The sequence below is a fragment of the Macrobrachium nipponense genome, chromosome 15 (assembly GCF_015104395.2).
Source record: "Macrobrachium nipponense isolate FS-2020 chromosome 15, ASM1510439v2, whole genome shotgun sequence".
In the NCBI taxonomy this organism is placed as follows: domain Eukaryota; kingdom Metazoa; phylum Arthropoda; class Malacostraca; order Decapoda; family Palaemonidae; genus Macrobrachium; species Macrobrachium nipponense.
The window spans coordinates 16,835,783-16,854,568 of record NC_087208.1 but is presented as its reverse complement, the minus strand read 5'-3'; the positions used below and the strand labels follow the sequence as shown (position 1 = coordinate 16,854,568).

Sequence of the window (18,786 nt, the reverse complement as noted above, 5' to 3'; positions counted from 1 at the left end):
AAGTCTGCTTAGGGTATCACCAAAAGTGGCTTCATTCAGAGTTTAATAGCAACAAAATTTCCACTTTCATATTCTCTTGCCAGTAAATAAAAAATTACAATTTTTTAATCAATTTGTATTATGCATTGCTAACAAACTAAGGTAGCCGGACATTTGAGTCTGCTCTGCAAGAAAAGCCTCTCACTTGCAAAAGATATTGGACAGTCTCCAGGTGTGAAGAAATAAGGACCCTACTTACTGGTGGTATTTTTCCACATGAGGTTGGCAGAGGTTGTGCCAGGGGGAATCTCTCTCGGAACCACTGACAGAGAGACAGCTCTGGAAACCACTATGGTTTGGGCCACAAAGGAGCTACTAGGGTCACACTGACATTCCTGGAACACATTGCTCTGTTCAGGACACGACGGATCAGGCAGAATGGAGCGAAGGAGTACAATTCCAGATTGTGCCAAAGATGCTGAAGGGTGTCCTTCGCTACAGCGAATAGATCCAGAACCACTGAACAACAGACCTCTAGCTTCCTATTGAAGTGTGTTGTGACGAGATCTAACATGGTTATTCTCCATAGGAGAAATAGCCAGTCCACTATGTTCAGATGCAGAGACCACTCCATACCTAGAACTTAACTCCGATAACTTAGCTAGTCAACCACCACATTCATCCTGCCTGGAATGTACCTGGACATGAGCTCCAATAAGTTGTTGATCGCCCACTGGTGTAACTCGACTATCAACGAATGAAGTTGGTGAGACACCAGCCTCCCCCAGTTAGTTCACATATGCTACCACTGTGGCATTGCCTGACATTAGAAAGACGGAATGCTGCGCCACCTTTTTTCGAAACTCCTGGTGTGGAGTTGTTTGTCCTGTGCACTCCATAGCCCTGAGGCCAAGAGCTCTTTGAGATGAGCACCAAAACTTTCTGAAGAGGTATCCAAGAACAAAGAAGATCCAGAGAGGGTGAATGAAGAGGAACTCCTGCTGTCAGGTTCTGGTCGTCCAACCACCACAGAAGGTCGCTTCTTACCTCTGCCAACAGAGGGACCTGGAGCTGAGGGGAATCTCCTATTGGGGATCAAAACTCCTTCAGTCTCCCTTGAGAGAAGACAAGAGGCCCAGAAGAACTTGCCACTGGAGAGCTGGTTGTTCCCCCTTCACAAGGAAGGAGTGAGCGACATTCTCAATTTCTGTAAACCTCTGGTCTGACAGAAAACTCTCAAAGACCCTGTATCTATCACCATTCCCAGGTATGGAATCCTCTGGCTGGGAAGCAGAATGGGTTTCTCCAGATTTACCACAATGCCTATGACCTGACAAAACTGAAGAAGGGGTTCCTTGTCCCAAACCAGTTTCTCTCAGGAACTTGCTAAGACCAGCCAATCGTCGAGATATCTCAATAGGCAAATCCCCTGAGCATGAGCCCATGTTGACATTAGGGAAAAGACCCCTGTGAACACCTGGGGAGCTTTAGACAAACCAAAGCAAAGGCCTTGAACTGGAAGACCTATTCCACCACAAGGCTGAAGTGGAGGAATTTCCTGGATGAAGGTTGGATTGGAATCTGGAAGAATGTCCAAGTCTATTTACAGCAAGAAGTCTTTCTCCCTTACAGCTGCCAAGACTGTCTAGGGTGTCTCCATCTAGAACCTTCTCTTCTTGATAGAGTGCTTCAATGTGGAAAGGTATATCATTAGTTCTCCTTTCACCCATGGCCTTTGGAACCAGAAAGACTCGACTGTAAAACCCAAGGGGGAAGAACAATCTACCCTCTACACTGCGCCCTTGTCCATATCTTTGAAACTTCCTCCTGGAAAACCAGGTGCTACAGAGAGCCTTGAGCATACGTCAAATGCAGGCGATGATGATCTGAGAGAGGAGTAGGGAAGTCGAACAGAACTAGATACCCTACCTGAAGGACATCTAGCACCCACTTCTCCACTCAGTGCAACTGCTATTTGGCCCAATGGCTGGCCAGGCATCCTCCACCCGTGGCAAAGGGTGGGGAGTGGCGACCTTCCCATTGACAACCTGAACTGCCCTGCCCCTAGCACCCCTCCCTGGAATGGAAGAGCAAGGCTGAAAGAGATGCTGTTGCAGCTGCTTCTTGGGAGAAGATGCTGGCTGAGAGGCCTTAGGGGAAGTTGATGGTGTTGAAGATTTCTTTAACGGCAACTGCCTACTCTGCCTTGGAGGTGGAGGACGAGTAGGAGCCGTCAGTTTAATGTCTTATTGCAACCTCCAACTGATCTCTAAGGAGGAGCTGGGACTCTAGAATATCTCCACTCCAAAGAGACGACAAGGGATCTGAATTCACGGAACAAGTCACGTTAGAAGGGCTGCATCCCTTCTAATTAGGAGAAAGTTACCACACAAATTAGCATTCAGATGTTCCAGATACAAGATGGCCATCGCACCAGACTGCAGTAATCTGATGAAAGGAGTGCTGAGTGACCCTCTTGACAAAAGGAACCATGTGATCCTAGCAACTGCAGACGACCACAAGCCCAGCCATGAGACAAGTCTGAAAGGCAGAGGAGGCAGTACACTCCAAATTAGAAGCCTCATGAAAGGTCAATGAAGGGCCCTCAGCCCTAACCTGATACGTACAGGGTCAAGCCAGGCTTCAGATGAACCACATCTGAATGAACCTGCCTACTCATCAGCTGAACCAGACTAGTTGAGTAATACTTCTTATGCCAAAGGACAGGAGGGGGAAGAAGCTTAAATAATCAGTTGGAAATAAGAGAATTCTCCTGTCCCATGACCAAAGAATAATGCAAATTCGAAAGAGCATACCCAGAACATGGTAGCTCAAAAGAAGTCCAAGCATCCTTCTTTGGCCTAAGCAAGGCCTTTATGCCTGTAGGAGTCAAAGATGATGGAAGAAAGAGACTCCTGACTCTCCCACTCCTCTGGATCCTGCATCAAAACTTGAAGTCTGAAGACAACAACCTAGAAAGATCCCAATCACTTTCTCTGGCCACTGGAGAGCTCCTCCTTGAAGGACGAACACCATCTCTTAACCTTGAAGGACCACGTCTGTAAATGTAGGAACAGGGGTGTGTGTCTGCCTGGGACGGGATAATCATGTATGCAGCTGTGCGGAGATGAACGATGAATGTGAGACAGTTTGGGGGGAGGAGCAGTGCATGCACGATGTTTCCTATTAGAGGTACCATGGTAACTCTCCCGAAAAGTAGATTCCAGTTTGTCTGCCATTGCCTGCAAGAATACCTCCAATGAACTGACAACTGTCTGGTATGACATGGAAGAAGCTAGAAGTGACGTCATGGCAACAGGAGTCAGTTGTGGCTTCACTGGAACTGATGGTGAGATATAGGGCAACCCAGAATAAAGCGTGGTTACACATGGCATCTCACCAGGTGGAAGCATATGCAACCCAAAATAATGGAGGCTGGGAGAGGGGGGGGAGGGCTGCTGGGGGAACCATACTGGAAGGCATGCAGATATGAAAAGGGACAACATGCCTTCCAAGGAGGGGACCCCTTGTAGGGTTAAAGAGGCCCACACAGATGCCATATTGTGTGAATCAGTCTCTGAAACACAGGAACAAGATGATGCTGCCTCCTCCCTCCCTGAAGGGACTTTTCCCCCGAAAGAGAGGGGACAGCATTAAACAAATTATCACCTTGAGCAACTCCAGATAATTCCAAAGACGAATCAATGGAAGAAAAGGAAGAAAACAAGGCATCAATGTTGTGGGATCCAAATCACAATATATCAAGAAATGAGTTTCTAATCACCAGAAATAAATTCATCTGGTTCCTCACTGACAGCAGTGGAACATGAACTCAAGCTACCAGATTGATAGGCAAGTATGCAACACACACATCCACTGAGGAACTAAGTCTTGAGGACAAGACAGTGACTACACTATCAAATCCAGGTTTTGACACAGGAAAAACCTAATTCTGGCAGTTGCTGCAGAGTCCTTGAAACCCTCCCACTTCCTCGCTGAAAAGACATGGGATCTGGGTAAGGAATCACCCTGCATTGACTAACAAAAAGGAATGGCGTCTTGGTTAGATTTTGGTCATAGTAAACAATATGACGGTGCATATGATCATAACCACTTCTTCTTGAGTATGTGCAGAACCACTTCTTATGACATAGTAGGTAAACTGGGATAATAGCGTTCGTGGAGGATAATAGAAAGTGCCCTCTTATCCTGAGTCCATTTATATACTCTATCATGTGTTATAATGTTTATCATTAAGACGCAATACCTGGCCACAACACCAGTTAAGAGAATTCTCTGACATTAGTCTGGTCACCATGGAGCTCTGGATAGACCATAGAAAGGATAATCTTTGAGGACTCAACAGTGACTACAAAAAATAGGATTTTCCTACGTCAAAACCTGTTTTATAAGCAAATATATAAAAAGATGTCATGTGAGAGAGAGAGAGGGGCACTACATGCCCCCTTGAAGTCAAGTACTGAACTGAATTAAGAGATATCTAGAATTGGTGAGCTGAGCCAGTCTATTGCCATTAGTAAATTTATGGGCTATTAAAGTAATGGAACCTCTATCCCGCCCGATTTCTCCCTGCGCATAATATTGATACTCACCAGGAGGTAATCTGTCCACCACTCAAAACCTGTTATTGTTACTCATATGAGGGTATCCATCCATTATGGGTTAGTGTGAAGTACTCATTTCACATTATTATTATTATCAAAATAGGTAACTATTAATATTGGCCCTTTAAGGGAATAGTCTGTCCAGTATTCTTTTGAATATCAAGCTTTATAATTTTCATTAATTTAACAAAAGACTACAATATTACCTTGAACAGTTAGGCTCTTTGGCCATAATCTTGCCTTATACTGCATTGAAGTTACATATTTTACTTAGGAGGAACTGCTTATTATTTTACTTTAACCTTAAACACATATCCTAGCACTTTTTCATTTTTCACCACATGTAGGCAGATTTGTTCTGTAATAATATACGTAATCATAAATAGTACATTTTATAATGCCAAATGACATAACAATTCTTCTCGACAGATGAATATTTACTATTATGAACCCTAATGTATAATGTTATGATGAAATATAATTATATGAGAAATAAATGTAAAGGCTATCAAAAACTACAATAAATCTTTCCCTTACCTGAACTGATGTATTGACGCGTTTCTTTTCTGTTTCCACATTGCCACCAAGACCTGAATTTTGAGTGGTTGAAGAACCAATACATGGAGGACTTCCCCCAGTATTCGACTTGGCACTTTTATCCCTTTCAGCTTCACTTTCATTGAAGTCATTCACTGATCTTGAATTTGGCCAACTAGAGGAAAAGGAAAACCTTAAGAGCAAACCCAAACAAAATAGGTGAATCAGTCTAAGACTAATAATGTTATCACTAAATATTAAGTTATCACTAATTAATGTTTGTTATCTGCATTGAATCACTTGTCATGTTGCTGGTATGTTTTTCAAATGACTTCCAATGGTAGAGGCAAATTAGCATGTTAAAGTAACCTTTCAATTTTTTATCTAAGTTTCTATTAGTGCTATATACCATGGCCCCTACAGCCAAATCAAGAAGAATAAGTTTAATACGTAATTTTTCAAAAATAAAATAATGGCCAAATTTTGTGGTCGACTAACTGCCAAAAAATAACCATTTTAAAAGTAAAATGACAAATTTAAATTAATTTGTATTTTTTCTAACATACAACCCTATGGTCTTTACACATGGAAATACCTTCAGCAAAGCTAGAAACCAGCTGTTCAATTCTTAACAAGGTAGTTGGATAGTTAACTACTGGTGGTAGGTTGGGCAGTTCCACCCTTATGCCCAGCAATGCACTCACTTACCTTCTGGCCCAGGTATCAGAAAGAGGGGTGGCTTTAGGTGGAAGTGTATGTAATGACCTTAGGTTTGTAGTATGTTAGGAAAAATACAAATTACTTAAAAATTTGTAATTTTCCTACATGAATAAAACCCTCGATCTTTACATGTGGAAGACTGACTTTTTAGTGGGAGGATCTGAGTAAGCTTCTGAACTGACTGGTGGTTCACTTTATCTGGGCCTCCCTTTCTGGTTGTGTACAGTACAGCAAAGGAACGAGTCCCAAGCCTTTGACCTATTAAACATGTATGTTCGACTGACCGACTTCTGGGACCTTTAGAAATAATGGGTATTTGAGGTGCATCATTAATTTGAAAAGGTCTCGACAATAAAGCTAGAGATAACCCATAGGTTTGTTTATTGTCAGCAACCAATCCCCCCTTGCTAGAGAGAGAGCAGGACTTACTCCTATTTTTCTAATTACACTGAATAATAGAAAGGGTGCTTGGAAATGTAACTTAGCTGCATCAAGCCCGTTCCAGCATGACAGCACATTAATGATCCTCTGTCCACAGAGAGAGGAGGGGTATAAAAGAGATAGGGAAGACGCCAGTCGCACACTCACTCTCTCTTTCACAACCGTGCATCTTGAGCGAGATGCTTCCTGTCCCCCTAGGGGAGCTGGATAAGCTTACACTACTTGTTGAGCAGCCACCACAAGACCCAAGGAAAGGATGTCCAAGCTCCCACGGCTAACATCCCATATGTAGAAGGAGGTGAATGTGGTCTGTCATGACCACAATCCTGCCTCCGGTACCCAATGAACCAACAGGTTCTTCTTGAAGGCTAGGGACGGACCAATACCCGACCCAGTGAGCTCTGACTCGGAACATACTGTCATCCACTTTGCTAAGTATAGAGTATACCAGTTTAATCATCTCATGAAGCAAGAAATAAAAGGTGTTCTTGGACACTTCTTTCTTGGTTGAACCAGTACAGTGGGTTGCCGCTACATCGTGCATCAGCAATCGCGGATTTTTCTGTGGAACTTATCTCCAAATTTATTATGGAAAATTTACTAATTTGCAACTCTTTTCATGAAGCAATATTCACTAGTTTTTGTATTTTCACTGTATTTTTGTGAGTAAATAAACTTTTTATAAAAAAATTATTTACTAATTTTCAAATATCAATATTAATGTAAACTGCAAAATATCAATAAAATGCTAATTTAAAATCCTGCAATATCACAAAACAGCTTACCAGTGTACATAAACACCTCAGTTCTCTCTCTCTCTCTCTCTCTCTGAGTGTATACACTGCGCGTCAAAATAATTGTCGCCTTTCAAAACGCGACAGTTTTTTTGCCGCGAATAAGGCGACCCCCATATCTATGGGGAAAAAATCGGCTGGGAGAAACTGACTAATTGGCAACACAACTGAGTCATTTGTCTCACTCACAGCGTGGGAAAAAGTAACCAAAAGTTATCGGTCAGTGTTCTTAAGTGATTTATGAACAGTAGACATCGATCGTGACCTGCCTGATTTTTTGGATCACGCTTCCAGAATTTTCTTGTAAAAGTGTGTGTGTACGCTAGTGTACTATGTCTACAGGGTATACCTCATTTAAAATCATGTACGCAGTTGTGCAGTTACACAGTGGAAGGTTATAAACTGGCAAAATTAGTAAGAAAATTGGTGTAAACCAGCGAACTGTGCAGCGCATTTTGAAAAAATACCACGACAATGGAGACCAGGAAGTACCTCGTGCTTCTACAAGTTCTGGGAGGCCACGTATCATTAGTAACAGGGGTTTAAGAGTGCTGGGCAGGGATATTGAAGTCAATCCGACCCTTACTGCCAGAGAACTTAAGGTTGCAAATCCAGATATAGTGGCAGGAGCTTCTGTTAGGACCATACAGCGGCGCTTGAGCAAGGACTTGAAATATTCAAAAGTGAAGGCGCGTAAGAAGCCGCTGATAACCACTAAACAAAAGACGACGAGACTAAATTTGCACATTCTTACAAAGACTGGCTCTGGCAAAATGGCGTCAAGTGCTATGGAGTGACGAAGCAAGTTTTTTTGTTTCGGACAATAAGGGAAAGTGTGTGTGGCGAAAGTCGACATCAGACCCGCTGGACCCCAAGTACCTTGCCACGTGTGTGAAATTCCCTTCTTATGTAAATTGTATGGGGTTGTTGGGGTTTTTTGGTTATGGTGGTAAAGGTAATTTGGTAATATTACCTCGTAACAATACTGTTAATAAGGACTTGTATTACACACTGTTGAAAGAGAATTTGGAGGAATCTTTTGAGCTCAGTAAAACAAGTATTTTTCAGCAGGACGGAGCGCCTTCACATACTGCGAAACAAAATATTAATTGGTTCAAGGACTGTGGAATTGATTTTATACAAGACTGGCCAGGTAATTCCCCAGATATTTCGCCTATTGAAAATCTTTGGGCGATTATGAAAAGAAAATTACAGGACGTTGACACGACAACAACTGAAAAGTTAGAGACAGAGTTGAAACGTATCTGGGACAACCTTGACGAGAAGCTCCTGCAAAAACTTGCAGATTCCGTCCCCAATAGGCTTAAAGAAGTTCGGAAACGTCGGGGAATGCCTATTAAATATTAGGCTAGGAGTTGGTGAGTGTTAACCTATTTTTTTTTTTTTTTATTATTACTAACCATTGATTTTTAATTAATATTTTCTTTTCCGCAACATGTTTTTTTCTTACGAAATCGCTACCACGACAGTTTTTTTGACGGGTACTGTACATACCTTTTAACTAAAAAAAATAGAAAAATATTAATAAAATGTTATTCCACGTACAGAACTGTATTACTATATTGATCTGCTATTATTAAAATACAGGTTTAAAAAAAAACAGTAATATGCATAAAAACAATTGTCCTAACATTTGTAATAGTTTTTACTGTAGGTAAGTGTTGCCACATTTTATTCTTTCTCTGATTTATAGAACCATAGATAGTTCTCCATTATAGGTGGGTGTTCCATTCCTGATGGGGTGCCAATCACCAAAAATCACTGATAGCCGAAAATCAGCAATAATAGCTGGAGTCAAATAACGGCAATCCGGTTTAATAGAACTTGTCTAGAGCCATAAAATCGGCAATTTATGGCACCATGCCAGTTATCGGTGCCATAAGATGCTGATAATACTTATGGCACCATAAGGTGCTGATAATAGTTATGGTACCATAACATGCCTAACAGAGGCATCATTAATTGCTATCGGTGCCATTAGCTGAATCTCGGTGCCGTAAGTGCTATAAATCACCGATTTTCGTTGATGGCGGCTTTCGCTTATCAACGCCCCACCAAGAATGGAACCCCTGCCAATAACCGAGGGCTGCCTGGTATCGCCATCGCTAGACAAGTGCCATAGATCCAGATCATCGATAACCAAGGCCACTGATAGTTGACTATGATTATCATGCATTATGTCAAAACTTTGAAAAGATTGTTCTTTGCCGGAAGTTGTAATGTAGTTTGCAAATTTTTCTCTCATTTATGTGAAGTGGAAATGCATATTGTATAAAAGGAAGATATTGTGTTTTCTTATATTTGTATTTAGTTGGGAAAAGTATTGTGTTTAGATATTTCGTGTATTAGTCCTGTAAGTGTGCGTGTGTGTTATACCACTTACGTATCAGTCGGCACTTGTTTGTTGCCCTCCGCATTATCAGAGGATGTTTTTTTATGTTCATTCTTGCCCGCTGCTGTTCCGAAAAAATGCATTTACAAAGACTTTACGTGGTTATATTTTATCAATTTGGGAGCTAATTATAACTCATTTTGTTAATGAAACTTCAGCATTCTGTTATAAGTTTTCATGCTTTTATGTTTAGAATGTGTATGAAAAATTTATTTCAGTCGCACCCAAATAATAAAAGTTTAATTTATATCATTGAATCACGTTTTTATAACAAATTATATTTATAATTGTTGCATACATTTATTTTAACAGACAAAACTCGCATATACATTCATTTTTACAACAATGCAATTTGTTTGTTTTTTCCATGGGATAGAAGTACAAAATATAATTCTGCAACTCCGTAGATTCTTTACTTCGTTACACGAGCTCGAGATGCCGCTGCTACGTAGATGCATACTGACAAAAATTGAGATGAGCAAAGAAGAAAAAGTAAATATGCATTTTTTCCATAAATCTTTTAAAAAGTTACATTACTTCACTGTATCCAATAATATTGTAGTATGTACAGGCAGTCACCGGGTTACGATGGGGGTTCCGTTGTTAAGATGCGTCGTAACCCGAAAATCGTCGTAAGCCGGAACAACGTTCTTGAAAACATGTCCACAGGGAAAATTTCACTAATTTGCAATTTTTCTTAGGGCTGTATCTCTAAAATTATCACTAATTTACTTTTTTCATGTGCAACACTGTGTATTCACAAATTACTGTATATTTTCATTAAAATACAAGAGAGAGAGAGAGAGAGAGAGAGAGAGAAATAACTCCTTACGGTTTCAATAGATTGAAATGAACGTCTGTAAGCAACTTTTTCCCCCTCCCTTAAATACAGGCGGCCCTTGGTTAGCGGCAGGGGTTCCGTTCCTGGCCACCGACGCCAAGCGATTTTCGACGCTGAGCGATTTTAAAGCCTACGGCCACCGCACACCTTCTTTCGAAACTAGACCAGTCAAAGGCGCCGTAATCCCACAACGGCACAATAAGTAAAATTATATTTATGCAGTATAGTACTATAGAATTTACTGTACAGTACATGTGGGTGTCTAGAGTATGTAAAGATATAATAAAGTTTACACAGTGTACAGGTAGCTGTAGTGTTCAGGTTACGATCATTAGTCTTACGATAGTCCGATTTTATGAGAGATCAAATTACAATGGCCTAACTTTATCCATCTTCTAGTTACATAAGTTCAATAACAGCAAAAGAGAATGATGAAAGTATGGTTTTAACGTTATACTCGTTGCGTGAACCGAACTGGATAACATCTGTTTGGCTTGTATTTCAATCATCGTACTACAGCACAACATTACCGTATTTGTTATAAATAGCGTTATGTATAGAATAGAACTGAGATATCCTAATGTAATACAGTTACCATCCGAGTTACGACCTGCGCGAGTTACGTCCACCCGTACTTACGACAGTGTCCGACAGGGGTCTATTTTTTTATATTTGGCGGCGTTTACTGTTTGGCAGCGCGGTAGCGTAGTACGTGCGGCGCGGTATGACAGTTACGACGGCACCGGCAGCACAGCATCCCAGACAGACTCATCCCAACCACCTCACTCACTGTCTAGACATTGTAGCAGTACTGTAACATTGTAGCAGGAACATTTTTTTCATTACACCTTTGCCATGGCCCCTAAGAGAAAGTCTAACTCATCAGAATGCAATTCTGCCAAGAAAGCTAGGAAGGCACTGACGGAGATGAAGATGGACGTAATCAAGAAATATGAAGGTGGGATGAAAGTTAATTGTATAAGCAGAAGTCTCCATCTCTCCCACTCCACGGTCTCCACCATTCTAAAGGACAAGAAAAGGATTAAGGACGCAGTGAAAGGAGCAGCCCCAATCAAGTCTACTATTATCACCAAACAGCGTGAAGGACCAATAGCAGACATGGAAAAGTTGTTATTTACGTGGCTGGAAGATAATAGACAAAGAAATGTCTAAGTGATGTCGCGAGCAGTGCAAAGCAAGGCAACAAGTTTATTTAAAATGTTAAAAGAGAAAAGAGGTGAAGAATATGCTTCGTTGGAGTTTATAGCGAGTGATGGGTGGTTTCGTCGATTCCGAGATCGGTACCAAGTGCACCATGTTCTGACGAAAGGCGAGGCTGCTAGTAGTGATGCGCCTGCTACTAAGGCATTCGTTGAAGAATTTGATAAACTAATTGTGAAAGAAGGATATTTGCCTGAACAGATTTTTAATGTGGACGAAACTGCCTTGTTTTGGAAAAAGATGCCGAAAGGCACGTACATAAGCAAAGAATTCGCGAGTGCACTAGGGCATATGGCAATCAAAGAAAGATTCACGCTATTGTTCGGTGGAAACATCGCAGGACATAAATTAAAACCTTTTTTGATTGCGCTTTCAGAAAACCCACGCGCACTGAAGAATGTGAACAAACATGCCCTTCCCGTTTATTACCGAAGTAACAGAAAGGCCTGGATGACGCTAGCACTGTTTGAAGATTGGTTTTTAACTGTTTTGTTCCCGAGGCACGTCAACATTGTAGCGATAAGGGCATTCCGTTTAAGATTTTATTAGTGCTTGACAATGCGCCTGGCCACCCGACGCACTTGGATGATCTTCATCCTAACGTGCGCGTTGTCTTCCTTCCCCCTAATACCACCCCCCTAATCCAACCCATGGACCAGGGTGCGATTTCTACGTTCAAGGCGCACTACGTAAGAATTTCCTTTGACCAAGCCATCGAAGCTATGGATGAAAACCCTGAGCTGACTTTGCGCGATTATTGGCAAATCGTACAACATTTACCATTGTATCAAGCATGTCGCTAAAGCTTGGGATTTGGTGACAGAAAAATGTATGAGTGGTATTTGGAAAAACTGCTGCAAACGCTTCCTCAGAGATTTTGTTGGCTTCGATAACGAAGAGGAATTAAGCAACGTCCGAGGAAAAATTGTTGGCTTCGATAACGAAGAGGAATTAAGCAACGTCCGAGGAAAAATTGTTAGCTTGGCAAAGCAACTTGAGTTAGGATGTGATGAAGAAGAAATTGAAGAACTGATAAGTGAAGAACCTGAGGAATTAACAAATGAAGAACTGTTAGCAATAGAAGAAGAAAGGAAAGCAGAAGAAAGAAAGAAGAGAGAGAAAGAAAAGGAAGTTGTAGAAGAGGAGGAGCACGAACGAAAGTTTTACGTAAAGGGATTATCGGAAGCCATACAAATGCTTAATACAATGCTGCATAAATTGGAAGGAATGGATCCGAATGTTGAACGGTTTGCCGGATAGAGAGATCTATGCAAGAAGTAATGAGGCCATACAAAGAAATCTACGATGAAAAGAAAAAGCAGAAGATCCAAACGACACTTAGCATGTTTGTCAACGAAACACAAAAGCCCGCCTCATCCAGCATCGAAGCTACCCCCTCCCCTACATCGGCCAGCGCAGTAACCACCCCTTCCCCATCCACTGCCTCGCCTGACTTAACAGCTGATCTTTCTTTCGACCGTGCGTATGAAGAAAGTGTTGATGACATCGAACCAAGCACCAGTGAACATTAATTTTGAGTGTTGTTTTGCTTATTTTTTACATGCATATGTATTTTCTATTTTGTACTACAGCTGTATGTTCTATTTTTGAACTGTAACTTTTCTATTTTGTATTTTGATCTTCATTTGTATTTTTGTATAATAAATTCAACTGCAGTAATAAATATTTTATTTCTAAAACCATATTATATTAAGATGTATGTACGTAGTATATCAACTAAGCAACTGAAAAAAAAAAGCTAAATACATTGCACCTACAGTATAATATTAAAAATATCTCTATGATAAAATGATAAAAGTGAAACTAAAAGGCATAAAAATGATAAATAAACAGCTTGTACGTATAGTACAACAGTAATATTATTCAACAGAAAAAGTATGATAAAAGTGAAACTAAAAGGCATAAAAATGATAAATAAACAGCTTGTATATACATATGTACAGTAATATTATTCAACAGAAAAGTATGATAAAATTATAAACATGAAACTAAAAGGCATAAAAAAATGATAAATAAACAGCTTGTATATACACAATAATATTATTCAACAGAAAAAGTTACTTTGAAAAATGCCAACACATTCATATTCATATGTCCTCGAGTACAGTATAATCTTCCACTTTAACCGAGTACTTATAATCCACGTGTCGGCCATTTTGGCTGGTATTTTCGAACAAACGACCATTCTGACATACGACCTGTTGGTCGGAACGGATCTAGGTCGTAACTCGGATGGTAACTGTAACTTTATTCGCTATAGATCAGAGATCAATATAGATTAAAGATCAATCGGGAAATATACTGTTAAATTTAAACCTAGTTATAACTGAAGCTGAGAAAACTGTTCAAGCTGCTAATGACTATTATCGTACATCGGCACACAGGATAAAACTGCAGTAAACGTCTGCCATCACAAAAACAACTGTAGATAAAATTGGGATAAAATCATTTTAATCAAAACTACTGTGCTTGAAAGAACACATTTTACTGTTGGTTTCACGCCGATATAAGATAAATAACGTAAAGTTCGTATTACGATGATATAAAGGATTATTGCAAACGGAATCACATGATTTTTTACGTAATAAACATGCCGCCAACGTAATCTGTTAACGAAAATAAAAAAAGGAGTTCACATTCACAACGAGACATATTCAATAAATATTTCCACCTAAAAACACGCTGTTTAAGGAAAAATAACTTTGTCTCATATAAGTCAAGTATATAGATATTCGTTTATGCTAACTAGAAGCAAGAGCATCCGCTCAGAATTGCGGTATGGTGAAACACACTCGTATTCATCAGCTGATTTCAAACCACAACATTGGCCGTTCCGCCAAATACTGGCTTAAATTTGCCGTAGTATTTTAAAATACGATATGAGAATACATACAATATTCTTGGATACAGTGAAATAATGTATAACTTTTTAAAGGATTTATGGAAAAGATGCATAATTAATAAAATAACACAATGCATTTTTCGGAACTGGCGGACAAGAACGAACATGAAAAAACATCCCCTGACAACGTGGAGCGTAGTTACAAAGGATGCCTTAATTTGTATCTTATTTCTGTACAAAAATGAAAATACCTTTACGTAATATATTTTCATACACATTTTAAACATCAAAGCATAAACACATCGATCGCTAAATTTGGACTCTTTTTAACTCTATATTTTCGGAAGAGCGGCAGACGGCAGCATACAAGAACGAACTTGAAAAAACATCGTAGTCGATAACTTGAAGGGCAGTTTCAAAAGCTGCCTTTTTATCATATTTCTGGACAGAAATAAAAATACCCTATTCGTAATACATTTTCATACACATTTAAACATAAAAGCATAAACATTTATAAAATCGACACATCGATCGCTAATTTGCACTTCTTTTTAAATCGATATTTTCGGAAGAGCGGCAGACGGCGGCTCACAAGAAAGAACATGAAAGAAAAAACGTCCTATTTGATAACGTGAAGGGCAGTTTCAAAAGCTGCCTTTGTATCATATTTCTGTACATAAATAAAAATACCTTTCACGTAATACATTTTCATACACATTTTAAACAAAAGCATGAACATTTATAAATCGACACATCCATAGCTAAATTTGCACTTATGTAACTCGATATTTTCGGCATAGAACAGCGTCAGAGGCATATATTTTACCCTAATACCTACGTAATAACTCTCCAGAAAATTTGTTAATATAATTTGCATAACCTTTATGGTCTGAACGGCATTTCTACAAATGTATGAAATCGTTAGACAACGGCGCTAGCGGCGCTGTTAACTGAAAATTTGTGCCGTAAAGATACCTTTAAAATGCCTTATTCTTTTAATTAATATTTTTGACGACAGCTGTAAAACCGATTCGCCGTTGAGTGATTGCGCCGTTAACCGCGGGCCGCCTGTACATATATTTCTCCAGAGAAGAGAGAAAGAGAGGACTGTGCAATTATGTTTGTCTGTCTATCAATCTTTTGCTGAGAGCGAGAGAGATAAAAGGAAGAAGAAATAGAAACACCAAATGTATGACAAGTATCTTGTGAGAGGAGAGAGAGAGAGAGAGAGAGAGAGGAGAGAGAGAGAGAGAGAGAGAGAGAGAGAGAGAGAGAGAGAGAGAGAGAGAGAGAGTTGTCCTTACAGTATTTAAAAGAGAGAAATGGAATGATAAAATGTATTTAAAATACTCAGATATGAATTTTGTACTTACAGTAATAGTATTATTATGGAAAAATATAATGATAAAAACTTATACATCCATGTCCATGAAAAATGATCTCATCTCAGTAGAGAGAGAGAGAGAGAGAGAGAGATGAGAGAGAGACGAGAGGAGAGAGAGAGAGAGAGAGAGATTGCATAAAACCATTAAATTCGTTGACCATTGTATGGCATTGTTAAGCTCCGAGTGTCACTGGAGTTGAGGTGGGGAAAGTTGATACAGAAAAAGACAAAGGGAAGAATATTCTTTGAAATTAGTTATCGTATTATTACTACTTCTATTATTATTATTTGAAAATAAAATAAGTAAACACATGCATCTACCAAAAAATTCTCTCATCTAGTAAGAAAGAGGAATTATCCTTACAAGTGAAATGGAAAAGTCATTTTCATCTCTTTAAAATACGACCATTATGAATTTTGTAATTAAAGTTTTATTATTATTATTATTATTAGATAACCTGAAATTATCAATAAACATTTTACATACTAGTACCATAAAAATTCTTTCAACTCGGTAAAAGAGAGAGAGAGAGAGAGAGAGAGAGAGAGAGAGAAGAGAGAGAGAGAGAGAGAGAGAGAGAGAGAGAGAGAGTGTTTATCTCTCTCTGTTCTCTCAAAAAATACTTATAAACGCCTCCACGAAAGAAAAAAAAGGGAGGAGTTACCACTATGACACATTATTATCTTGTGTGGCAAGAGAGTTAACCTTAATTAAAAGTGACATGGATAGATTAGTACGTATTGTATTTAAAATACTATCACACATGAATTTTGTAATTACAGTTATTATTATTATTATTATTATTGAAAGTATTAAAAACAAATAGTACAAGTACATAAAAATCTCGAGTCTCCTTCATTCTTCCATAATTTTTTTTAAATATAAGCTAAAATCTTATAATTCACAATGGTATTTTCTTTAATGAATTGATATTATTGCTGTATAAATTAACATTAATATTTGAAAACAGTAAATCATTTATTTATCATACAAAAAAAACATACATCTTTGTAGTAGAGAGAGAGAAGAGAGGAGGAGAGAGAGAGAGAGAGAAGAGAGAGAGAGAGATAGAGAGAGAGAGACCGGAGAGAGAGATGAGAGGAGAGAGGAGAGAGAGACGAGAGAGAGAGAGAGCGGAGACGTAGAGCCAGAGAGAGAGGGAGAGAGAGAGGAGAGAGGAGAGAGAGAGAGAAATTATTATTTTTATTATGAGATATCATTTCAACTTATTAAACTTACTAATACAGAATACAGTATTAATCAAAATTAATATTTGAAAATTAGTTAAATCATTTTTTGTATCATAAAATGTATTTAGTCATGAAAATAAACATCAAAATACACTAATTAGTGATTGTTTTCGTCGGAAAATACAAAGAGAGAGAGAGAGAGAGAGAGGAGAGAGAGAGAGAGAGAGGAGAGAGAGAGAGAGAAACTGTGCTAAACATTAAAAGATTCTTATCATAGTATGAATTTTTTAAAAGCGTCGTAAACTCGGAGCGTCGGAGCATCGTCAGCGTCGTAACCCTCGGAACAAGCGTCATAACCCAGGAGGATTTTTCAATGAATATTTAAGAAAAAGCGTTGTAACCTCGGAACGTCGTAAGCCGGACCCGTCGTAACCCGGGGATCGCCTGTATTCTCATATTATTGTACAGGCAGTCCCCGGGTTACGACGGGGGTTCCGTTCTTAAGACGCGTCATAACCCGAAAATCGTCGTAAGCCGGAACGACGTTGTTGAAAACATGTCCACAGGAAAAATTTCATTAATTTGCAATTTTTCTTAGGGCCGTATCTCTAAAATTATCACTAATTTACTTTTTTCATGTGCAACACTGTGTATTCACAAATTACTGCATATTTTCATTAAAATACAAGAGAGAGAGAGAGAGAGAGATTGAGAGAGAGAGAGAGAGAGAGAGAGAGAGGAGAGAGAGAGAGAGATTACATAAAACCATTAAATTCATTGACGTATGGCATTGTTACTTTCCCAGCTCCGAGTGTCACTGGAGTTATGAGGTAGGGAAATTGATACAGAAAAAGATGAAGGGAAGAATTTTCTTTTGAAATTAGTTATTGTATTATTACTACTTCTATTATTATTATTATTATTATTATTGATTATTTGAAAATATAATAAACACGTGCATCTACCATAAAAATTCTCCTATCTCAGTAAAAAAGAGGAATTATCCTTACAAGTGAAATGGAAAGGTAATTTTCATCTCTTTAAAATACGACCGTTATGAATTTTGTAATTACAGTTTTATTATTATTATTCCAGCGAAAGAGAGGGAGGAGGAAATACCACTATGACACATTATTATCTTTTGTGGCAAAAGAGAGAGAGAGAGAGAGAGAAGAGAGAGAGAGAGAGAGAGAGAGTTAACCTTAATTAAAAGTGACATGGATAGATTAGTAGTATTCCAATATCTATATATGATAATGAAATTTTTTTTACATTTCTGATGGTTGCATACTAAACCTCAGGCAAAAAAAAAAAAAAAAAAAAAAAAAGAAAGAGCCAAAAATGAACTCTTAATCTTGAAAACTAAGCGTGCTATGATTTTTTGGAGAAAGAAGAAGAAAAAAAAAAAAAAAAAAAAAAATTCCCCTTCGGCCCTCACTCCCGAACGCCACCAGCATACGGGAGACACTTTCGGAAATACCAGCTCAGTGTTTGAGGGTTAAAGAGGTACGGCCAATTGCAAATATATTTGCTGGAGTGGTATTGGCTGACAGTTTATACCTATTTTTACTATTAAAATTTATATACTTTGGTGTTGGTAAATTGACATTTTTATAATAAAATAACTTTTGTATACGTACATGATAAAAAACTATTTACTAATTTATGTGTGTTTATTTATTTTGTTTGTAGTGATAAATAAATGATTTACCTAACAACTATTTTTAAAATATCAATAAGATTAATAAAAGAATTAGCAATTCCCAGTCTCTTTATC

The 18,786-nt window shown here is 38.7% G+C and overlaps 1 protein-coding gene across 3 annotated transcripts in view; it reads right to left on the bottom strand.

Annotated features, from left to right (window-relative positions):
• The window catches only part of LOC135227005 (macoilin-2-like), a 151,760-nt gene that overhangs the window by 41,733 nt on the left and 91,241 nt on the right, over positions 1 to 18,786 (bottom strand). For all 3 annotated transcript variants that reach the window (XM_064266753.1, XM_064266755.1, XM_064266752.1), the window contains one exon: positions 5,142 to 5,316. In XM_064266753.1, the coding sequence (XP_064122823.1) occupies positions 5,142 to 5,316 (175 nt within the window). The remainder of the gene's footprint in view (positions 1 to 5,141; positions 5,317 to 18,786) is intronic.